The sequence below is a fragment of the Thalassophryne amazonica genome, chromosome 9 (assembly GCF_902500255.1).
Source record: "Thalassophryne amazonica chromosome 9, fThaAma1.1, whole genome shotgun sequence".
Classification (NCBI taxonomy): Eukaryota; Metazoa; Chordata; class Actinopteri; order Batrachoidiformes; family Batrachoididae; genus Thalassophryne; species Thalassophryne amazonica.
Genome location: NC_047111.1, coordinates 37,253,196 through 37,278,696, shown reverse-complemented (window position 1 = coordinate 37,278,696; position 25,501 = coordinate 37,253,196). Strand labels below are relative to the sequence as shown.

General features: G+C 44.2%; 1 protein-coding gene across 1 annotated transcript in view; it reads right to left on the bottom strand.

Moving 5' to 3' along the window:
* LOC117516991 (histone-lysine N-methyltransferase, H3 lysine-36 and H4 lysine-20 specific-like) overlaps window positions 1–25,501 on the bottom strand; it is a 134,715-nt gene that overhangs the window by 88,913 nt on the left and 20,301 nt on the right. Inside the window, 3 exon segments of the mRNA XM_034177885.1 lie at window positions 317–3,353; window positions 5,739–5,911; window positions 10,779–10,917. Of these exon segments, the coding sequence (XP_034033776.1) occupies window positions 317–3,353; window positions 5,739–5,911; window positions 10,779–10,917 (3,349 nt within the window).

The following is a 25,501-nucleotide window of genomic DNA, read 5'->3' as shown; positions in this document are numbered from 1 at the left end:
CACTACAAGTTATACAGGTTCATGATCAAGTATAATAGAGAAGATTTTTTCATAAGGAAAACAGACTAAATGGAGGCTCAAGTCTCCCATGTACCATCTAGCAAACTCTGGCTAAAATTTCTCAACTTTGTTTTTCGGGAAGTCCCACTCTGTGTCCACCCTTCAACACTACATGCACATCTGGACTTTCATTTCAACTTCATTGCAGTGTTTTATAGAGGGGAAAATAAAACAACTTCAACTATACAATACAGACGTCTTCGGCCTAGTATACACATTACTATTTCGACAACACTCTAATTTCAAATATCCTCACCTGTTGGTGCCTCTTTGCCTCCTCCGGCGTGGTGTACAAAGCTTATGTTTGCATCAGTCAAATCTACAACGAGGGGTTTTGTCCGTTCCAGACACGCGATTTCTTCAGAGGACAGCATAGTGTCGGAGCCCTTCTGCTCCAAAAGCACCATCTTCTGTGAATTCTCTGTTGTGCCATTAAACCTTTCCACTTCACCCCCAAGGCCGTCTTCATCACATCCACCTTGTCTTTCCCAGGTGTTGTCCTGCACATCCATAAAGACCTGGGCTTGTGTTGAGGAATTCTTTTCCGTCGAATAAGTAATTCCTGGGAAACCAGGTCCAGACCGGGTACGACAAGAAGGCACTTTGCAGTTGGTTTTCTTTCTTGACCCGGTAGAGGAAGTCTTCCTGTTGTAGGGCCTCTTGGACAACTGAACTCTGCGCCTTGCAGTGTGTGAAATTTCAATTTTTGGAAATGAACTGGATTTCTCATTAACCTTTTCACTATGAGCTGCAGAGGCAGCCTCCTTGGGCATCACTAAAGGCTCCTCTTTGACATGGGCACTCGGGGGCCCAATCTCCAGTTCTAAAGGGGACCCCTCCCGCTCTCTGGTGTCATGCAAGTCTTTCAGCATCATGAGAAATGTGCTGAATTTGTAATTTTTGTCTGTTCTGAATGGCACAGGCTTCCCATCAAGTTCATTTGAAACGGACTGTAAAGAAATCTCCTCCATGTTTTTAAAGTCATGAATAAATGAAAAAGGTGAAGAAGGTGAGGATAAGGAACATACGTTAGAGGATTGAGCTTCTTTCTTAGGTTTTACTTTAGATGTGAGGGGTAGGAAGTCCATTGGTGGCGTTGTTGAAATTGATAAGTCTTCATCTTCACTCTTGACGTCACTTTCAAAGACATTTGACTCACAATTTACTGACAACAATGGGGGAGTGCTACAGCTGGAAACAGTGTCCTGATCATTGTCGACACTCTTACAAATATCAGCTTTTGGACATTTGATTTTAGTACAACAGTCCAGTTTGGTGGCTGGATTTGAAGTGTGACTCTCTGCAGAGTCACACACAGTGCCCTTTGTTTTTCTCGAAGGATTCAACAGTTTTTTATGCTTAGCAACCTTGAGAGCTTTTTGATGCCTCTTCTGTTCAACCTCCTGCATAGTCTCAAAAGCTCTGGTCATCAGTTGACTACTAGCAGGGAGGTGGGAAGGCTGTTCGAGCACAACTTTATTCAATTCCTCTGGACTTTCTGGTAATTCATGAGCAGCTTTCTTGACATTTTCAGATGTCTGAGCTTCAGGAACAGTGGGTACATGAGCATTCTTCGGTGGTGAATTCCTGCGCGGCTGCACAGGAGATGTATTGTGACTAGTGTGAGGGAGGTTTGCTGTTTTTTCCTGTGAGTCCCACACCTGGTCCGAGGTTATGCTAATTAGGTTGGAAATAGGCATGGGATTATCATCTGAACATTCTGATTGGCTAGATGAAGAGAACGCAACTGTGGCTGGGTTTACATCTGACAGCGGCAAACTTTCTTTTTCCAGGTTGCTTAACTCATCGTCAGTCGTGCTTTCTGTATTGGAGACTTTGACAATTTCCTTCTGTAATGACTCCAGTGAGTTATTACAAATACTAGTCCTACCATTTTTACTACTAGTTTTTAACTTTTCTGAGACCACTTTTGTTTCTGAAGTGTCAGGCTGCTTTATTGAGACGCCAACCATACCTTCTGTTGAGTCTGATTGTTTTGGGGGAACTTTACTCACGTTAGTGTCAGAACCCTTTTCACCTCCTGTCCATGCACATTGGTCAGTTAGAACAATGGTTGAACTGGAGTTTTGGATCATCCTACCCTTTAGGTCATTTCGTATTAATTTGACAAAAGGCTGGTTGCACATGTTAGAGAAGAGGTCATTAGTGCTAACACTGAAACTGGAGCTTGGGGTCTTGTTGCTTTTTTCTGTTTGCTCAGGAATCCCCACCTTTTTATTGACTACCATGCCAGAATGTTCTGTTTGACAGATGTTCTTTGCACTCTGTGGAATCCTGGACTGGTCATCAAAACTGATCCTGAAACTGGACTCTGAGGTCTTCTTGACATTCAGGCTACCTAACTGATCACACAGCGTGCCATTCACGGTCTCTGTTATATCACTAACTGGAGTATATCTGCCCTTTAAATATCCACACGAATCAGTCTCAATAGAGTCCGGGGACTTAGGCTTGTCAGACAGTTCTGATTGGTCTACCAGACTGCCAGAATTAATTAAAGGCCCATTAACAGCCAGATTGTTTTTGCTGTTTAATTGTACCAAGTGCTCAAGTGGTGAATTTGGTTTGTCTGATGATCTGGACTGGTCTTTGACCCCAGTAGCTGCACTAAAGGTGGAGCAGGCACTAGAAATGAGGCTCTTTTTACTGACAAACGATGTGTTCTTTTTCTTAGAGGGCACCTTACTAAAAAGTGTACGGTCTGGCATTGGACTGGTTGTTTTTGGTCGCCTGTCTTTGCCTGATTTGCTGAACCACAGACCACTCTGTGTTTCTGGCTGCCTCTTTACCTCTTTGACAGCTTGGGCTGTCGGCTGAGTCTGGATAAGTTTGGGCTGACGTTCAAGTGCTTTGGGACACAAAATCTTAGGGACTGAATCAAGGTCAGAATATGGGCACTCTTCAGTATCTTTCTGTGATTGGTCTAAACCTTTGTGCAATGTTTTTTTAGAGTGTTTACGGCTAGGGTCCTTTGAGGATTTACTTGGTTTCTTCTTCCCAGAAGGTTTCTTTAAAGTGCTTGGTTTTGTTGGAGTTATCAGGGATGAAACAGATCCATTGGTCATGTGCGATGTTTCAAGAGAGGCAGATACAGGAGAAGTGCAGGGAGGAAAGGTGAGATGGACATTGTTTTCTTTTTCCGTTGTGGAGCCAACATGGAAGGCGTTATCTATGAAGGCAGAAATGGAAGAAGCCATTTTGGCTCTTTCTTGGAGAATGGACTCTGCCTCTGCCACACTGGATTTCCAAGACTCCTGAAAACGCTTTGCAATCTGTTGAAACAGAGTGTTTTTAATGTACCAACTGGTTTACAAAAGCAAACATAAATAAAACATTTGTTATTAAAAAAAAAATGAAAACATTCATGGGTGTGCTAATAATAAAATAATAATTAAAAAAATTGTGACAAGTAAAAACATGAATCAGTATCTATTTGTAAAGAGCAATAATTATGTTTTCTCCATTATCCAACATCGTGATCGCTGAGCATTATTAACAAAATCAGACAATTGATAAAGGACATGTACTGACAATACTGCTTGCAATGGCATTTAAAATTGGTATTGTAATAATTATCACAACAGCGACCGTTATTACAAAAGCAGTTGCAAAATAGCATAGTTATAATGTGTGTCTAGATAATCATATTTAATGTGGACCTTATTCTGCATGTTTTTTCATCAAATTTCAAAGGATTAGACAAAGAATTTACAAACACAAGCAACTCATTAAGTGGTGTACATTACAATAACTACTACAACCCCTGGCAAAAATTATAGAATCACCGGCCTCGGAGGATGTTCATTCAGTTGTTTAACTTTGTAGAAAAAAAGCAGATCATAGAGATGACACAAAACTAAAGTCATTTCAAATGGCAACTTTCTGGCTTTAAGAAACAGTATAAGAAATCAGGAAAAAAAATTGTGGCAGTCAGTAACAGTTACTTTTTTAGACCAAGCAGAGGGAAAAAAAATATGGAATCACTCAATTCTGAGGAAAAAATTATGGAATCATGAAAAACAAAAGAACGCTCCAACACATCACTAGTATTTTGTTGCACCACCTCTGCCTTTTATAACAGCTTGCAGTCTCTGAGGCATGGACTTAATGAGTGACAAACAGTACTCTTCATCAATCTGGCTCCAACTTTCTCTGATTGCTGTTGCCAGATCAGCTTTGCAGGTTGGAGCCTTGTCATGGACCATTTTCTTCAACTTCCACCAAAGATTTTCAATTGGATTAAGATCCGGGCTATTTGCAGGCCATGACACTGACCCTATGTGTCTTTTTGCAAGGAATGTTTTCACAGTTTTTGCTCTATGGCAAGATGCATTATCATCTTGAAAAATGATTTCATCATCCCCAAACATCCTTTCAATTGATGGGATAAGAAAAGTGTCCAAAATATCAATGTAAACTTGTGCATTTATTGATGATGTAATGACAGCCATCTCCCCAGTGCCTTTACCTGACATGCAGCCCCATATCATCAATGACTGTGGAAATTTACATGTTCTCTTCAGGCAGTCATCTTTATAAATCTCATTGGAACGGCACCAAACAAAAGTTCCAGCATCATCACCTTGCTCAATGCAGATTCAAGATTCATCACTGAATATGACTTTCATCCAGTCATCCACAGTCCACGACTGCTTTTCCTTAGCCCATTGTAACCTTGTTTTTTTCTGTTTAGGTGTTAATGATGGCTTTCGTTTAGCTTTTCTGTATGTAAATCCCATTTCCTTTAGGCGGTTTCTTACAGGTCGGTCACAGACGTTGACTCCAGTTTCCTCCCGTTTTGTTGTGCATTTTCGATTTTTGAGACATATTGCTTTAAGTTTTCTGTCTTGACGCTCTGATGTCTTCCTTGGTCTACCAGTATGTTTGCCTTTAACAACCTTCCCATGTTGTTTGTATTTGGTCCAGAGTTTAGACACAGCTGACTGTGAACAACCAACATCTTTTGCAACACTGCGTGATGATTTACCCTCTTTTAAGAGTTTGATAATCCTCTCCTTTGTTTCAATTGACATCTCTCGTGTTGGAGCCATGATTCATGTCAGTCCACTTGGTGCAACAGCTCTCCAAGGTGTGATCACTCCTTTTTAGATGCATAGTAACGAGCAGATCTGATTTGATGCAGGTGTTAGTTTTGGGGATGAAAATTTACAGGGTGATTCCATAATGTATTCCTCAGAATTGAGTGAGTCCATATTTTTTCCCCTCTGCTTGGTCTAAAAAAGTAACTGTTACTGACTGCCACAATTATTTTTCCTGATTTCTTATAGTGTTTCTTAAAGCCAGAAAGTTGTCATTTGAAATGACTTTAGTTTTGTGTCATGTCTGTGATCTGCTTTTTTTCTACAAAATTAAACAACTGAATGAACATCCTCCGAGGCCGGTGATTCCATAATTATTGCCAGGGGTTGTAGAATGAGCACCGTACTTTGACAAAGCTGACAGACTGAAGGAATCACTATCCATATTTATCCATAATTAATATTTTGTGTGTCTTATGTCCTATAATATGTTGTCACATTTCACTGTTGTATTGTAAGTTTTACTCAGGACATTTCAAACGGCATTTTGTAGACCAAAGCTTCAACATTATATTTTAAATAAGAACATGACATGGTAGAATAATTACAGGTGATTACAGTGTACTTGCTGTTCTGCTCCCTTTGCTTCCCTCTGCGTCGTAGCAGGGGGAGTCGTTCAAACTCAAAGCTGCCTTGGAAAATGTGGGTAGCCTTCCCTTCCACCCAGGCCAGTTCCACTGGCTCCCCCAATGTCCTGACATGGTAGAGCCGACAAGGCCGGTCACTGGGTTCTAAGATAGCACCAAAACACCAGTGTCAGCATCAAGGAACACAATCACTGTACAGTCGATGAGAAACAAACAATAAAAACAACATCAACAAGTGCAATCTGAGATTTCTTACGTCCGCCAATGTGGATGTGGCTCACCTCCAAAAAGTCTTTCATGCCCTAATATGTATCTATGGTGCAAATTTGGTGCGAATCCGTGAAGTACTTTTGATGTAATCCTTAAAGCTTATAAAGTGAAACTTGATCCAGAGTTTCCATGGAGTCTTCTATGGCTTAATATGTATCTGTGCAAATGTGGTGAGAATCTGTGAAGTAGTTTTGCCATAATCCTTTAAACGCTATTTAACGTGAAACTTGATCCAGAATCCATTTCTGGTGTAACAGTATATCCCCCCCCCCACCCCGGATATCTTCCCCCTCACCCTGGAAATCTTGCCCCCCACCCTTGACAGGCAAAATTCCTACAGGGCAGCACAGATGAACCCAAACCTTGATAAGGCCCAATCAGGATCAAGCAACCTTTAAACTCTATATTTCATGGATGTTTTATGGTCACAGATGAAGCAGTTCGACTGATGGTGAATAATATTTACATTCTTTCTGTATGTATCTATAGTTATCTACAATAGCAATATTTCCTATTCTTAAGTGTCTTTAAGTCCCCCTTTCAAATATACTCTACAAATATATGGACCCGCTTGACAACCTGAAATATCTGATGTGATGTGATGGAAATGTAATGGAAAACACTCCAATATCATCTTTATTTATAAAACACTTTACTACAACCAAAGCTGACCCAATGTGCTGTACAATAAAACATACAAGTAAAACATTAAGACATATATTTAAACAAGTTAATGAATAAATATAGAGCACATACACACAAACACAATAGTATGCAAAGAAACATATGTTTAAGAAACATAATGAAAATGAGGGGCCTATAATGTCTGCCACCTTTCTCAAATCTCTTTTGCACAAACTAGGTCAGAAATATAAAGTGAGGCAGATAGGAATCAACAGAATAATATAAATGTAGCATGAAATTGACAAATTTGATTATTTGAAACTGTGTGATTTTCACTAGACGAGCAGCTCAGCAGGGGAAAGAATTAATAAAGATTTGTTCAAATCATTTTTATCCACTAAATTTTACAGCGAAGTGGTTTAAAATTTTAGTAGCATGCAGAATGAGTCAAACTTTATAGTCCCAACTGGTGCTGAACTACATGGCAAGTGACCCCACAATAAGTGAAGATCAAACGTATTCAAAAGAACGACGTCCCTGGAACAGACCCTTCTCTACCCTGCAAAAATCAGTTTACTTCTTCTTATACTGACGGTATCATCATAAGCAAACAATACATTTATGTTAGTTTTTCAACACCCAGTATGATAGCAATAGTTTGCTGTAATGAACATTTTACTTATAGTAGAGAAGCTTGAATCTTCAACAGTCGAACATTCAAGCTTCTCTACTATGGAAACCACCTGGACAACTGAGAGCCTTCACAGAAACATTTTACTTAGAATTAAAGTTTTATCTATTTGTAATCATATAACTATATTCTGCTAGTATAATATTATTCATTTGGTGTATTACACAACATGTTTTACTGTAATATGAAATTCAACCTAATTTAGGTGACATCTGACCTCAAGCAAATCCCTGAAGGTCAATTACTTATCCCAGGTAATGGGCAAGGCCTATGAATATGCTCATGGCAAATTTGTAGGCAAAATTTCCAAAATTGCAACCAGGAAAGTTGTTGAGTTGAATTCAGTGTTTGACCTTCCTGTAACCTTGACCTTTGACCTTGAGCTTGATCCTTTTGTGTCGTGAAAGGTACCTTACTAGGGCTGCTATATGTGAAGCTGCAAGAGTCGGCGATGTAAACTGTGTGCTGCATAGCGAGTTAAAGGTGAAAAATGCAATGATTACAAACAAACAAACATACTGACAAACATATCCTACCAAAACAAAGTTATCAAGGGGGAAGATAAACTGTTACACCGGATCACCTCCAAAATTTAATGGAGTCTTACTTGGCCTAATATCTGTCTGTGGTGAAACTTTCACCAAAATCCGTGCAGTAGTTTTGACGTAATCTTTCTAACACACAGACAGACAGACAGACTGTTTTATTACGTCCTTGACAGATGTAATAATCATGCTTTGCCATTGCTTTGTGGATGCTTTTTGCCTGTTCGTTTTAGGGTTAGACAGGGCAGCAATCTTTCTGAGAAAAAGCACAGTTGATTAATTTGTATAAGTAGTGCAAGTAGTGCAGTGTCCGCAGGAAGTTCCCATTCCTATAGTAAATTGGGAGCTTAAGTAGATTTCTCATGGATGGTTGTATGAGGCTGTGTTTGAAGGTGGGATGTACAAAGAGGTGTACTTATGTTATATTATATTATTTGAATATACTATTTCTTATTTTTTTTAAAAATCAGTTTTATTATCAATTATATGAAAATAAAAGGATTCCTATTAAACAGGTTATTGGAAGAGACTCAGACAAAATTAAACAGAACATTTAGAATATTTGAAAACAGCAAATCAGTATCCCACCTCCTGAACACAATTTATTTAAACTTGAACTCAACAAATATAAGATTTTATTCAGCTTATGTACTTAATGAAACGTTGTACAAATAGTGAGAAATTGGTTGGTGTTATTAAAAAACTGATTTTAGCTGTTTCCTCAGTGTTGTCAAGTTAACCTCAGTCGCAAGGAACACTGACAGCATGCCTTTCACAGTAAAAGTATTTGCCGGGATGTTGGCATTAAATGTTTTACTGTGAAATGGTTAAGCAACATGAACTATCTGATGTTGTTTAACTTTGCTACCAGTAACATCAGCGAGCCACACCATCTTGGAAGTAGGAATGTTACAATGTTAATCAAAATAAAGGTTTAATGTCAAAATAAAGGTTCTAAAAATTAATCCCCCAAATTTTTATAATAATAGATGCACATCATTGTGCCATGTGCAAGCCATATCCGAAAGCTGAGGTCGATCTGACAAACAGTCAGAGAGATATGCGAGCCACACACACACACACACACACGTTTCTTGCTTTATAGACAGTGATGCCGGTAACGCGTTACTTAGTAACGCGTTACTCTAATCTGACCACTTCTTTTAGTAACGAGTAATCTAACGCGTTAATCTTGCCAAGTCAGTAATCAGATTAAAGTTACTTCTCCATGTCACTGTGCGTTACTATTATTTTTCATTGTGGGTCGATAGCAGCATTAAACTTGGTCCGTGGGCAGGAGGTCGGGGTTCGACTGAACTGCCCACTTTAAGCGAGCTGTGAGCTTTTCATCCACGGTTTTTTGCAGCTGCTCGACTCGTCCTCACCTCTTAAAGGGCGGTGATCAGCACACCTGCACTGAGCTTTACGAAGACATTTTTATACTTTTTTCCTCCTTTATTTAGAATTCTGAGCTGAGCTGCTCCGTATCGTCTCGTTAAAAACAGCTGATCCTCCGTGACGCATCAACAACTAACACTATTTTCCACTCAAATGCACCTAAACTCTCTTTCTGAGGACCACATGATGTGAAAACGCAATAAAACTTTCTTACCTGTAAATCTGGTCCTGTTTTCTGCATAAATAAATGTTATCCATTCTTTGTGCTCAAACGCCAAAGCAGGGGCGAATCCAGATGGAATGGGGGCGTGGGGGAGGGATGTGCCCCCCACAACACCCCTAGATTAAAGGTCCAGTTTTGAAGCCGTTTTTTACTACAACTACTAATATTGCTTAAAATAATAATAATTTTGACAAGTAAAATGTTTAGAGAGAATTTAAATGTTAGAAAAATGTTAGAATAGTTACATTTATAAACAATGTAGGTTTGAAATTGCAAGTTTTACTGTTACAGTGCTGTCAACAGTTAAATATGAGGTCAAGAAAGAGGTCTTTATTTTACTTTTTATAAAACAAGTATTTATTTTCATTGAAGTCAAGAAAGGGTGACTATAAAGTGAGTTTTGGCAAAACAGGTATCATTGTCATGTTGACGTGGGTTGTTGTCAACAGCTGGGAAAGTAACTAAAAAAGTAACTAGTAATCTAACTTAGTTACTTTTACAATTGAGTAATCAGTAAAGTAACTAAGTTACTTTTTCAAGGAGTAATCAGTAATCAGTAATTGGATTACTTTTTCAAAGTAACTGTGGCAACACTGTTTATAGATAGATGCTTTTTTTAATAACATTTTTCCCCAATAAACTTCTTCGTGAATTTGAAATGTCTTCAGTCATTCCTAGGGTTTAGAAAATGTGGAGAGTGAACTGATGAATGAATGAATGAAGAGCATTTTACCTGCAATGTGACACACTTGGTGAATTTAAAAAAAAAAAAAACTTTTTTTGCTACCTAAGTAAGATCATATTGTCTGTTAGTGGATGCTGGACTGACGATGGATTAGAAACAGGTGTGGTTGTCTGTGAGAGAGACAGATTGACACTCAAAGAGTACTGCTTCGAGTTTGAAATTAGTTTACTCATTCTGGGAACAACTTTGTAAAACAGGTGTTGTAAAACCTCTTAATGTGTGTACTTTGCTAATGGTGTCAGGGGTCACAGGCCAAATAACATTTTTTCCCCATGAGTCATCACTGTAAACAAATGTTAACTGAGCATGTAATATGACACAATATTAGGTTCATCATCCAAGTTATTTATGAGTTCATTTTTTTGGTTTGTTTCATCAAATAAATAAAATTACAGTACTTATTTTACAAAATCATCTTGGCCACCCCCCCCCCACCCAAAGAAAAAAACATAACATAACTGGAGCTAAGCTACAGACAACATTATCACAAGTAGTTCGCACTGTTTTAGGCCAACCTTTCACTTTGTGGTAGACTCCCTGCAAAGGGTCAACGATCACCTCACAAGGCCACCATGGTCTCCGACTGAACTTTGCCCAGATGACGTCACCCTCTAAAAACTTCACAGGTGGTAAAGAACTTTTCTTGAAGCTGTTCTGCTGGTTAAAAACATGACAAAAATAATAATTAAAAACTGAGACTCATTTATCAAATAAATCACATGCATATTTTCACGAAATATTCAATATGGGGAACATGTTAACATCCATCATGACTGGCTAGACAATATACGAGTATGTGCATTTTTACAGTGTAACTTCCTTTAAAAAAAAAAAAAAAAAAAAAAAAAAAAAAAGAGTATAGCCAAGACACTAGATTCCCATGCAGCAAGACCTAATTGAATAAATTACATGTCAATTTATTTCATTTATATAGCACCAAAACACAACAAAGCTGCCTCAAGGTGCTTCACACAAGCAAATAAATGAATAAATAAACAATAAATAAATGAAGGCTCTATGTCCATAGTCTTTGATGACTTACATGCTGAAATGCTACATGGATGTTTATCCATTCAACCCCTTACATCTACAACATGGAAAAGCCCAATGAGTTCAAAACAACGCAGAATTATTTGGATTTCTTAGACTATACATACTAACCCCGGGGCCTCCTCCCAATGGGACGTGCCCGGAACACCTCTCCAGTGAGGCGTCCAGGGGGCATCCGGAAAAGATGCCCGAGCCACCTCAACTGACTCCTTTCGACGTGGAGGAGCAGCAGCTCGACTCCGATCTCCTCCCGAGTGACAGCCGGGGGAACGCCTTGGGGTTCCCCCAGAGGAGCTGGGGGAGGTGTGTGTGGATCGGGAGGTCTGGGCGGCTTTGCTTGAGCTGCTGCCCCCGCGACCCGACTCCGGATAAAACGGAAGAAAATGGATGGATGGATATACATACTAACCTCTACCACGTGCAAAGTGTATGACTGAAAACGGCAAATGTCAAACTTCAATTTCATGACTGTCACTTAAACAGATGGTTAAAAAGTAATAAATGCAAATCTATCCAAAACTGTTGACTGAAAAGTATAATTTTTGAATATCCAAGTATGTTTTTTCTAGGGGTACACTTATGGACTGCATTTATATAGCACTTTTCCATCTGCATCAGATGCTCAAAGCGCTTTACAATTATGCCTCGCATTCACCCCAATGTCAGGCGCTCACCACACTTCGGGAGCAATAGGGGATTGCTCAAGGGCCCTTAGTGATTTTCCTGTCAGGCGGGGATTTGAACCCATGATCTTCTGGACTCAAGCCCAACACCTTAACCACTAGACCATCACCTCCCCTTATTATTAACTTATTAACACATAATAACAAGTACATTATTTTCCCTTCTGAAACAAATAACTTTATGAATGTACTGTTGACTTGGCGTCTGTTCATTTTCAGGAAGTTATGACAAATTAAAAATACTCCAAACCTATCTTCCTCCCACCTACGTACAGTAGTGTTCAGAATAATAGTAGTGCTATGTGACTAAAAAGATTAATCCAGGTTTTGAGTATATTTCTTTTTGTTACATGGGAAACAAAGTACCAGTAGATTCAGTAGATTCTCACAAATCCAACAAGACCAAGCATTCATGATATGCACACTCTTAAGGCTATGAAATTGGGCTATTAGTAAAAAAAGTAGAAAAGGGGGTGTTCACAATAATAGTAGCATCTGCTGTTGATGCTACAAACTCAAAACTATTATGTTCAAACTGCTTTTTTTAGCAATCCTGTGAATCACTAAACTAGTATTTAGTTGTATAACCACAGTTTTTCATTTCTTCACATCTGCGAGGCATTAATTTTGTTGGTTTGGAACCAAGATTTTGCTCATTTACTAGTGTGCTTGGGGTCATTGTCTTGTTGAAACACCCATTTCAAGGGCATGTCCTCTTCAGCATAAGGCAACATGACCTCTTCAAGTATTCTGACATATCCAAACTGATCCATGATACCTGGTATGTGATATATAGGGCCAACATCATAGTAGGAGAAACATGCCCATATCATGATGCTTGCACCACCATGCTTCACTGTCTTCACTGTGAACTGTGGCTTGAATTCAGAGTTTGTGGGTCGTCTCACAAACTGTCTGCGGCCCTTTGGACCCAAAAAGAACAATTTTACCCTCATCAGTCCACAAAATATTCCTCCATTTCTCTTTAGGCCAGTTGATGTGTTCTTTGACAAATTGTAACCTCTTCTGCACGTCTTTAATTTAACAGAGGGACTTTGCGGGGGATTCTTGCAAATAAATTAGCTTCACACAGGTGTCTTCTAACTGTCACAGCACTTACAGGTAACTCCAGACTGTCTTTGATCATCCTGGAGCTGATCAATGGGTGAGCCTTTGCCATTCTGGTTATTCTTCTATCCATTTTGATGGTTGTTTTCCGTCTCCTTCCACGCGTGTTTTTTTTTTTGTCCATTTTAAAGCATTGGAGATCATTGTAGATGAACAGCCTATAATTTTTTGCACCTGTGTATAAGTTTTCCCCTCTCCAATCAACTTTTTAATCAAACTACTCTGTTCTTCTGAACAATGTCTTGAACATCCCATTTTCCTCAGGCTGTCAAAGAGAAAAGCATGTTCAACAGGTGCTGCCTTCATCCTTAAATAGGGGACACCTGAGTCACACCTGTTTGTTCCACAAAACTGACAAACTCAGTGACTGAATGCCACACTACTATTATTGTGAACACCCCCTTTTCTACTTTTTTTTTAACTAATAGCCCAATTTCATAGCCTTAAGAGTGTGCATGTCATGAATGCTTGGTCTTGTTGGATTTGTGAGGATCTACTGAATCTACTGGTACCTTGTTTCCCATGTAACAAAAATAAATATACTCAAAACCTGGATTAATCTTTTTAGTCACATAGCACTACGATTATTCTGAACACTACTGTAATTAGGAAAAAAAAAAACCAACATTATTTTAATACATAATCCATGTCAGTAATGCATCCAAGTTGTCCTCCCCAGATTAACACAGGGGTAGATGTTTTCACACTGCTTCCATAAACAGAGAAATGAAAGGGCTTTCCCAAACCTACACAGGTTCCAGATTAAAGTAAAATCTAAGATACAGTGAGTGAGCAGCTCTTACTTTAAGGATAACTGGATTACTGTGTACTATGAGATCTGAGTAGTTAAGCCGGGTATGAAGTGCTGTATAATCAGAGATAACTGAACCATGGATTCCTCAGGCAGCAGAACACAGTGATAATTCCTAAGAACATTGACCAAATCTTTGAGTATCTGAGAACTCAGCAGCATCCACCACTTCTACCAATAGATCAGGAGAAAGACTTCAGAAAAAAAATACCAAGAATTTGTCAAACAAGGACTCCAAATTATTTTCTTTAATTTCAGGGTTAGGCCTAATAAAAGTTGGACTGCCTGATATGAGTAGGTGATGGTCGAGTGTTTAAGCAGTGCGCATGAGACCAGAGGATCCTCGGTTCAAAACCCCCATTTTTCAATTTATTTTAATTTATATAGCGCCAAATCACAACAGAGTTGCCTCAAAGCGCTTCACACAAGTAAGGTCTAACCTTAATAACCCCCAGAGCAACAGTGGTAAGGAAAAACTCCCTCTGAGGAAGAAACCACAAGCAGACAAGACTCAAAGGGGTGACCCTCTGCTTGGGCCATGATACAAACATAAATTACAGAACAATTCACGGACGACTATACAAATTCTGTTGGGAAGGTGTCATAGCACGGACCCACAACAGGGGGCGCAAATTAACGGACAATGAATAAGCCAAAAAGGTAACAATTTAATGTTGTGATAATACACAACGAAACGTACAGTAATTTGCACAGTTAATGTAACTCCAGGTGACGTGTGGGCAGGCTCGAAGATAGGAGACCCCCGACGAGAGAGAAGCCGCGTCCCACACGGCTTCCACCACCAACGGCCTGAAGAACACCGGAGCCGCCAAGTCCCGAGTCCCCAGGTGGTCTCTGTCTTCGGCTGTCGACCCTGGTACTGCTGGCAGAAAGCAGAAATATGATGAGTGAGTGTGAGTCCGCACACTCAGCAATTCTCAGTCCGAACACAGTTAGGAGGGAGCACCTCCACCTCCAAATCACACACACTCGTGCAGCTCCTGGTCAACCACTTATCTGAGATGGGGTGTGAGGCGAAGCCGTCGCTGTCACACCAAACACCAATCCTCCAGATAAGGCAACACTCCAGGAAAACGGCTGCAATAGAAGTTCAAGTTATTACACACACAGTGTTTAGTCAGCAGAGAAATTACCTTGGTAATGGTAGTCGATTTCTAGGCGGGGAGGTGGAGTTGCAGTCCGGCTTTTATGGTGGTGATGATGAACGAGTGACAGCTGGTGCAGAGGATGAGTGACAGCTGTCACTTCTTCTGGGTCTGGCGCCCTCTCGTGCTTGGAGCCCGCACTCCAAGCAGGGCGCCCTCTGGTGGTGGTGGGCCAGCAGTACCTCCTCTTCAGCGGCCCACACAACAGGACCCCCCCCTCAACGGGCGCCTCCTGGCGTCCGACCAGGCTTGTCCGGATGTCTTGCGTAGAACTCGGCCAGGAGGGCTGGGTCCAGGATGAAGCTCCTCTTCACCCAGGAGCGTTCTTCAGGTCCATACCCCTCCCAGTCCACCAGATATTGGAAACCCCGGCCCTTACGACGGACGTCCAGGAGCCTGCGGACTGTCCAGGCAGGCTCCCCGTCAATGAGCCAGGCAGGAGGCGGCGTAGGTCCCGGAGTACAGAGGTGCGAGGTGTGGTGTGGTTTGAGACAGGAAACATGAAAGACAGGGTGAATCCGCAGTGAAGCCGGGAGTTGAAGCTTCACTGCGGCCGGGTTGATGATCTTGAGGATTTTGAAAGGTCCAATGAATCTGTCTTTCAGCTTTGGGGAATCGACACACAAAGGGATGTCCTTGGTCGAGAGCCACACCTCCTGCCCGGGCTGGTATGTGGGGGCCGGGGAACGCCGGCGGTCCGCATGGGCCTTGGCCCTCGTCCGGGCCTTTAACAAGGCAGAGCGGGCGGCCCGCCACACCCGGCGGCACCTCCTGAGGTGGGCCTGGACCGAGGGCACACCGACCTCTCCCTCCACCATCGGGAACAATGGGGGCTGCTACCCCAAACATGCCTCAAAAGGGGAGAGGCCGGTAGCAGACGAAACTTGGCTGTTGTGGGCATACTCGATCCAGGCCAGATGGTGACTCCAGGCCGCCGGATGCGCGGAGGTGACACATCGAAGGGCCTGCTCCAGCTCCTGGTTAGCCCGCTCTGCCTGGCCGTTTGTCTGGGGGTGGTACCCGGACGAGAGACTCACGGTGGCCCCCAGCTCCTTGCAGAAACTCTTCCACACCTGTGAAGAGAACTGGGGACCACGATCTGAAATGGTGTCCGATGGTATCCCATGCAGCCGCATGACGTGGTGGACCAGGAGGTCTGCCGTCTCCTGGGCCGTTGGGAGCTTCGGGAGGGCCACGAAGTGGGCCGCCTTGGAGAACCGGTCCACTATCGTGAGAATCACGGTGTTGCCCTGGGACGGCGGGAGGCCCGTGATGAAGTCCAGGCCGATGTGAGACCAGGGGCGATGAGGCACTGGCAGGGGTTGGAGGAGTCCCGTCGTCCTCCGATGATCTGCCTTGCCCCTGGCGCAGATGGTACAGGCCTGGACATAGTCCCGGACGTCGGTTTCCAGGGACGCCCACCAGAAGCGCTGCTGGACTACTGCCACGGTCCTACACACTCCGGGATGACAAGAGAGCTTGGACCCATGACAGAAGTCCAATACGGCAGCTCTTGCCTCTGGTGGGACGTACAGTCTGTTCTTGGGGCCAGTCCCCGGGTCCGGGCTCCTTGTCAGGGCCTCCCGGACGGTCTTCTCCACGTCCCAGGTGAGGGTGGCCACGACAGTGGACTCGGGGATGATGGTCTCAGTGGGGTTCGACAGCCCCGCTTTGGCTTCTTCTTCATGCACCCGGGACAATGCATCTGATTTTTGGTTCTTAGTCCCGGGGCGGTACGTGATCTGGAAGTCAAAGCGTCCAAAGAACAGAGACCAGCGGGCTTGCCTGGGGTTCAGCCGCTTGGCGGTCCGGATGTACTCCAGGTTCCGATGGTCCGTGAAAACCGTGAAGGGCAACGATGCCCCCTCCAGCAGGTGTCTCCACTCTTCAAGAGCCTCCTTCACCGCGAGGAGTTCCCGATTGCCAACGTCATAGTTACGTTCAGCTGGGGTCAACCTGCGGGAATAAAAGGCACAAGGATGGAGAACTTTATCAGCCTCCACGCTCTGGGACAGCACGGCTCCTATCCCTGAGTCAGAGGCATCCACTTCTACTATGTACTGGCGATCAGGATCAGGCTGCACCAGAACTGGTGCAGTCGAGAACCGGCGTTTCAACTCCTGGAACGCGGCTTCGCACCGATCCGACCAGGCGAAGGGGACCTTGGTGGAGGTCAGGGCAGTCAGGGGGCTAACTACCTGACTGTAACCTTTAATGAACCTCCTGTAGAAATTTGCAAAGCCTAGGAACTGCTGTAGTTTCCTGCGGCTTGTTGGTTGGGGCCAATCTCTCACCGCCGCAACCTTAGCCGGATCGGGGGTGACGGAGTTGGAGGAGATGATGAACCCCAGGAAGGACAAAGAAGTGCGGTGGAACTCGCACTTCTTGCCCTTCACAAACAGCCGGTTCTCCAACAACCGCTGTAGGACCTGACGTACATGTTGGACGTGGGTCTCAGGGTCCGGGGAAAAGATGAGTATATCGTCCAGATATACGAAGACGAACCGATGCAGGAAGTCCCGCAAGACGTCATTTACCAAAGCCTGGAACGTCGCGGGGGCGTTAGTGAGGCCGAACGGCATGACCAGGTACTCAAAATGACCTAACGGGGTGTTGAATGCCGTCTTCCATTCGTCTCCCTTCCGGATCCGAACCAGGTGGTACACCTTTCTAAGATCCAATTTAGTGAAAATTTGGGCTCCATGCAGGGGCGTGAACACTGAATCCAACAGAGGTAACGGGTATCGGTTGCGAACCGTGATCTCGTTCAGCCCTCTGTAATCAATGCATGGACGGAGTCCGCCGTCTTTTTTACCCACAAAAAAGAAACCAGCACCCATCGGGGAGGTGGAGTTCCGGATCAGCCCGGCAGCTAAGGAGTCCCGGATGTAGGTCTCCATTGATTCGCGTTCCGGACGTGAGAGGTTGTACAACCTACTGGACGGGTACTCAGCGCCCGGGACCAAATCGATGGCACAATCATACGGTCGGTGCGGGGGAAGAGTGAGCGCCAGATCTTTGCTGAAAACGTCAGCAAGATCATGGTACTCCTTTGGCACCGCCGATAGATTGGGGGGAACTTTGACCTCCTCATTAGCCGTAGTGCCGGGAGGAACCGAGGATCCTACACTCCCGGTGGCAGGTTTCGCTCCACTGCGTCACAACCCCGGACGGCCAATCTATCCGGGGATTGTGCTTCACCATCCATGGAAAGCCCAAAATCACTCGGGAGGTAGATGGTGTTACATGGAACACTATCTCCTCCCTGTGATTCCCAGACACAACCAAAGTCACTGGTTGTGTCTGATGTGTGATTAATGGAAGCAGGGTGCCATCTAGTGCTCGCACCTGCAATGGTGCCGGCAGAGCCACCAGAGGGAGCCCTACTTCCTTTACCCATCTGCTGTCCAGCAGATTCCCTTCAGACCCCGTGTCTACCAGTGCTGGGGCGTGAAGGGTTAAATCCCCACAAAGGATTGTTACTGGGATTCGTGCAGATTTGCGGGGTTTTCCCGCGTGTGTGTTATGGCCCACCCTTAGCCCAGTTTCTAAGGACGGGCGTTGTAGTTTGACCGTTTAGGGCAGTCCTTCTGCATGTGCTCGCAAGAGCCGCAGACAAAACACTCCCCGCGGGCCAGCCTCCTTTGTCTGACATTTGTTTTTACTTTGGCCCTGCTCGTGTCCATAGCCTCCTCAGCAGGGGGAGCTGTAGCCACACGGAGCTCTCTGGCAGTGAAGCGTGGGGACGACGTCACCTTGTCGGAACCGGAAGGGGGAGGGACGGCTCATGCCCGGTCACGTCCCCCGGCCTGCTCCCGACGATGCTCGTTTAAACGGTTGTCTAAGCGTATAACTAAATCGACAAGCCCGTCAAAATCCCGCGGTTCCTCCTTAGCCAGTAGGTGCTCCTTAAGGACCGGGGACAGTCCATTTACAAAGGCGGCGCGGAGCGCAACGTTATTCCAGCCGGACCTCGCTGCCGCGATGCGGAAGTCGACTGCATACTCGGCTGCGCTACGGCGCCCCTGTCTCATCGACAGCAGCACGTTCGAAGCGGTCTCGCCTCTGTTGGGATGATCAAACACTTGTTTGAACTCCCGTACAAACCCAGTATAAGACGTTAGGAGCCGTGAATTCTGCTCCCAAAGCGCTGTAGCCCAGGCGTGTGCCTCTCCTCGAAGCAGATTAATAACATAAGCCACCCGGCTAGCGTCTGATGCGTACATGACAGGGCGCTGTGAAAAGACGAGCGAACACTGCATGAGGAAGTCTGCGCACGTCTCGACACAGCCCCCGTACGGTTCCGGAGGGCTTATGTATGCTTCAGGGGACGGTGGGGGGGTTCGTTGAATGACCAGTGGAACGTCTGATACAGGCCCAGGACCAGCCAGAGGAGTGGCTGCAGCAGCGCCCTGATCGCGCGCTTCCACCCTGGCGGTGAGAGCCTCCACCCTCCGATTAAGGAGGACATTCTGCTCAGTCACTAAATCTAACCGAGCCGTGAAGGCGGTTAAGATCTGCTGCAGCTCACTCAACACGCCTCCCGCTAATGCCTGCGCTCCTGGCTCTTCCATTAGCCGTTCAAGCTCGGGTTGACGCCCCTCGGCATCCATGACGATGGCCGAGAAATCCTGTTGGGAAGGTGTCGTAGCACGGACCCACAACAGGGGGCGCAAATGAACGGACAATGAATAAGCCAAAAAGGTAACAATTTAATGTTGTGATAATACACAACGAAACGTACAGTAATTTGCACAGTTAATGTAACTCCAGGTGACGTGTGGGCAGGCTCGAAGATAGGAGACCCCCGACGAGAGAGAAGCCGCGTCCCACACGGCTTCCACCACCAACGGCCTGAAGAACACCGGAGCCGCCAAGTCCCGAGTCCCCAGGTGGCCTCTGTCTTCGGCTGTCGACCCTGGTACTGCTGGCAGAAAGCAGAAATATGATGAGTGAGTGTGAGTCCGCACACTCAGTAATTCTCAGTCCGAACACAGTTAGGAGGGAGCACCTCCACCTCCAAATCACACACACTCGTGCAGCTCCTGGTCAACCACTTATCTGAGATGGGGTGTGAGGCGAAGCCGTCGCTGTCACACCAAACGCCAATCCTCCAGATAAGGCAACACTCCAGGAAAACGGCTGCAATAGAAGTTCAAGTTATTACACACAGTGTTTAGTCAGCAGAGAAATTACCTTGGTAATGGTAGTCGATTTCTCGGCGGGGAGGTGGAGTTGCAGTCCGGCTTTTATGGTGGTGATGATGAACGAGTGACAGCTGGTGCAGAGGATGAGTGACAGCTGTCACTTCTTCTGGGTCTGGCGCTCTATCGTGCTTGGAGCCCGCACTCCAAACAGGGCGCCCTCTGGTGGTGGTGGGCCAGCAGTACCTCCTCTTCAGCGGCCCACACAACAAATCAAATCAAATCAATTTTATTTATATAGCACCAAATCACAACAAACAGTTGCCCCAAGGCACTCTATATTGTAAGGCAAAAGCCATACAATAATTACAGAAAAACCCCAATGGTCAAAACGACCCCCTGTGAGCAAGCACTTGGCGACAGTGGGAAGGAAAAACTCCCTTTTAACAAGAAGAAACAAGAAAACGAATACACCAAACGCCAAAACGCCTACAATACAACGAATACAACTCCTATCTCTGGATGGAGCTGCACCTTAAACAGAGAGAAAAAACAGAATCAGGCATCAGAAAGACAAAAAAAATACTGTATAATTTGCCAGCATTAAACAACAAGAAAAACAGAGAAATACTAAGGTGATCGCCGGCCACTAGCCCTAAACTTCATTAAAGACCCAGAATTTAGGTAAAGTTGAGGCCGCAGCCCGCACCCATTACTAATAAACGAATTAAAAGCATAAAAAGCATAAAACAAAACTGTACCACTATGCTAGCCATATGAAAGGGAAAATAAGTGCATCTTAAGTCTGGACTTGAAAGTCTCCACAGAATCTGACTGTTTTATTGATGCAGGGAGATCATTCCACAGAACAGGGGCATGATAAGAGAAAGCTCTGTGACCCGCAGACTTCTTATTCACCTTAGGGATACAAAGTAGTCCTACACCCTGAGAACATAAAACCCGGGCCGGTACGTAAGGTTTAATTAGGTCAGCTAGGTAGGGAGGTGCCAGTCCATGAGTAATTTTATAGGTTAGTAGCAGAACCTTAAAATCTGACCTCACTGGGACAGGAAGCAGGTGAAGGGATGGCAAAATGGGTGTAATGTGGTTCCCATCTGGCCAGAAAATCTTTAAGGGCCATTGGGCAAGGTCCTTAATGCCCAAGCTGTTCCCAGTGTGTAATGAGCATTGTGCATGGCAGCACCCTGACATCGGTGTGTGTGTGTGTGTGAATAAATGTGAGGCATTACTGTAAAGCACTTTGAGCTTCTGATATAGATGGAAAAGTGCTATATAAATGCAGTCCATCCATTTATCAATATGACCTAAAATTAGTATCAAAGTGTGAATGTGTTTTTCTGCCGATGTGGCCCCGTGAGGACGGCGGTCTGTCTAGGACACGGGCGCCCATGTTCGGTCTTAGTTGTCTCCCTGTTCCAACACACCTGAGACAACTAAGAGTGTCAGGAAGGTAGATCTGCAGGACCGAACTTGGGCACCCCTGGACTAGGGTGTACCCTGCCTCTCGCCCGATGACCGTTGGGATAGCCTCCAGTATTCCTGTGAACTTGAGCAGGTATAGTGAATGAGGATATCTCTGTTATGCGTCGTTTGTTTTGCAGTGTGCACGGAGTAATGAGAAGTGATTAACCCCTCTTGCCTGGCTTGGGCACCCCTGGTCTAGGGTGTACCCTGCCTCTCGCCCGATGACCGTTGGGATAGGCTCCAGTATTCCTGTGAACTTGAGCAGGTATAGTGAATGAGGATATCTCTGTTATGCGTCGTTTGTTTTGCAGTGTGCACGGAGTAATGAGAAGTGATTAACCCCTCTTGCCTGGCACTTGGATGATCTGATAAATTTCAAACGGATTTCACACAGTTGAAGTAGAGCCACAAACAGATTTCCCTAAACCTCACTCCGCCTGTGAGAACATGGCAATACGGAGTGTAGACTGTTTGGACAGAAACAATGGAAGCTGGCTGAGCTGTGACAGCATCACGTAAGCCTACTCGTTGTGTCCTCTTCCACGGTAGAGAAATGCCAGAATAAAAAGTTTGGAGGGAAAAGATGCCGAGCTGCAGCTGTCTGGAAAGTCAATGACTTTGTTCAGATTAGCTAAAGTTGCAGTAACCTGTAAATTAATTCAATTCAATTCAATTTTATTTATATAGCGCCAAATCACAACAAACAGTTGCCCCAAGGCACTTTATATTGTAAGGCAAGGCCATACAATAATTACGTAAAAACCCCAAAGGTCAAAACGACCCCCTGTGAGCAAGCACTTGGCGACAGTAGGAAGGAAAAACTCCCTTTTAACAGGAAGAAACCTCCAGCAGAACCAGGCTCAGGGAGGGGCAGTCTTCTGCTGGGACTGGTTGGGGCTGAGGGAGAGAACCAGGAAAAAGACATGCTGTGGAGGGGAGCAGAGATCAATCACTAATGATTAAATGCAGAGTGGTGCATACAGAGCAAAAAGAGAAAGAAACACTCAGTGCATTATGGGAACCCCCCAGCAGTGTTGTGTGGGCCGCCAGAAGAGGATGTACTGCTGGCCCACCACCAAAGGGCGCCCTGCCTGAAGTGCGGGCTTCAGGCACGAGAGGGCGCTGCCGCCACGGACACAGCCGGGAGTGACAGCTGTCACTCATTAATTCCTGACAGCTGTCACACATTCTTCATCATCGCACTCCATAAAGACCAGACGTCATCTCCACCTCATCGTCGAGATATCATACTTCATTGGAGGTAATATCCTCAGCCGTTTGTGTCTTTTGCAATATATCTGTATATTGTGAGTGTTTGCAGGAGTACCGGTTCCTTTTTCTGTGGAGGCTGAGTGAGTGCAGGACGGCACTCTTTTCCCCTGAGGAATCACTGCGGTACTCTGCAACATATTGAGTGAGAGGTGGAGGTGGCATTCCCACCGCTGTTGTTACTGGGTGTACACACACCCACACTTGACTGTCTTTGTTCTTCGCCAGCAGTACCAGATCCGACAGTCGGGGACGGTGATCACCTGGGAATTCGGGACTTGGCGGCTCCAGTATTCACCAGGTACTGTGGGGGCGGAAATCGTGTGGTTCCGGCTCTTCTCAGGACAGACGTCTTCTATCCTCGAGCCTGCCCACACGTCACCTTTGTAATTTGACTGTAATTATATTCTGAGATTGTCTGTATGTTCGTTGTGCACGTTTCACAACATTAAATTGTTACCTTTTGGCTCATCTATTAACCGTTCATTTGCGCCCCCTGTTGTGGGTCCGTGTCACTACACTTTCACAACAAGCAGTCTAAGTCTATAGCAGCATAACTAAGGGATGGTTCAGGGTCACCTGATCCAGCCCTAACTATAAGCTTTAGCAAAAAGGAAAGTTTTAAGCCTAATCTTAAAAGTAGAGAGGGTGTCTGTCTCCCTGATCCGAACTGGGAGCTGGTTCCACAGGAGAGGAGCCTGAAAGCTGAAGGCTCTGCCTCCCATTCTACTCTTACAAACCCTAGGAACTACAAGTAAGCCTGCAGTCTGAGAGCGAAGCACTCTATTGGGGTGATATGGTACTATGAGGTCCCTAAGATAAGAAGGGACATGATTATTCAAAACCTTATAAGTAAGAAGAAGAAATTTAAATTCTATTCTAGAATTAACAGGAAGCCAATGAAGAGAGGCCAATATGGGTGAGATATGCTCTCTCCTTCTAGTCCCCGTCAGTACTCTAGCTGCAGCATTTTGAATTAACTGAAGGCTTTTCAGGGAACTTTTAGGACAACCTGATAATAATGAATTACAATAGTCCAGCCTAGAGGAAATAAATGCATGAATTAGTTTTTCAGCATCACTCTGAGACAAGACCTTTCTAATTTTAGAGATATTGCGTAAAAGCAAAAAAGCAGTCTTACATATTTGTTTAATATGCACTTTGAATGACATATCCTGATCAAAAATGACTCCAAGATTTCTCACAGTATTTCTAGAGGTCAGGGTAATGCCATCCAAAGTAAGGATCTGGTTAGACACCATGTTTCTAAGATTTGTGGGGCCAAGTACAATAACTTCAGTTTTATCTGAGTTTAAAAGCAGGAAATTAGAGGTCATCCATGTCTTTATGTCTGTAAGACAATCCTGCAGTTTAGCTAATTGGTGTGTGTCCTCTGGCTTCATGGATAGATAAAGCTGGGTATCATCTGCGTAACAATGAAAATTTAAGCAATGCCGTCTAATAATACTGCCTAAGGGAAGCATGTATAAAGTGAATAAAATTGGTCCTAGCACAGAACCTTGTGGAACTCCATAATTAACCTTAGTCTGTGAAGAAGATTCCCCATTTACATGAACAAATTGTAATCTATTAGATAAATATGATTCAAACCACCGCAGCGCAGTGCCTGTAATACCTATGGCATGCTCTAATCTCTGTAATAAAATTTTATGGTCAACAGTATCAAAAGCAGCACTGAGGTCTAACAGAACAAGCACAGAGATGAGTCCACTGTCTGAGGCCATAAGAAGATCATTTGTAACCTTCACTAATGCTGTTTCTGTACTATGATGAATTCTAAAACCTGACTGAAACTCTTCAAATAGACCATTCCTCTGCAGATGATCAGTTAGCTGTTTTACAACTACCCTTTCAAGAATTTTTGAGAGAAAAGGAAGGTTGGAGATTGGCCTATAATTAGCTAAGATAGCTGGGTCAAGTGATGGCTTTTTAAGTAATGGTTTAATTACTGCCACCTTAAAAGCCTGTGGTACATAGCCAACTAATAAAGATAGATTGATCATATTTAAGATCGAAGCATTAAATAATGGTAGGGCTTCCTTGAGCAGCCTGGTAGGAATGGGGTCCAATAGACATGTTGATGGTTTGGATGAAGTAACTAATGAAAATTAGCATATTTACATACACACGTCTCTTTTATTTTGAACGTTTCTCCACACAGAATGGCGCAAATGGCTAAGGACACACGTCTCATCGCTGAGTTATAGTGTTCCAGGTTTCGGGGATCCAACGTAATTATTACGCACGTACAGTGTGAGCAGTCAACTGGCAGCTGACCGTCCGACCATACAGTGAGAGCACATAAATCATGAGCTTTGACTTTACTCATATGGTTAGAGTAGGAATTTAACAAAAACATTGCTAAATTTGCACAGTGCGTGCTCAGCTTTAGACGTACAAATCAGCTGGTCTCACTACCGACTTGTAACCTTTATCTTTCACGCTAGCAAATACCATTTTTTCGCAAATCTCTCCAACCAC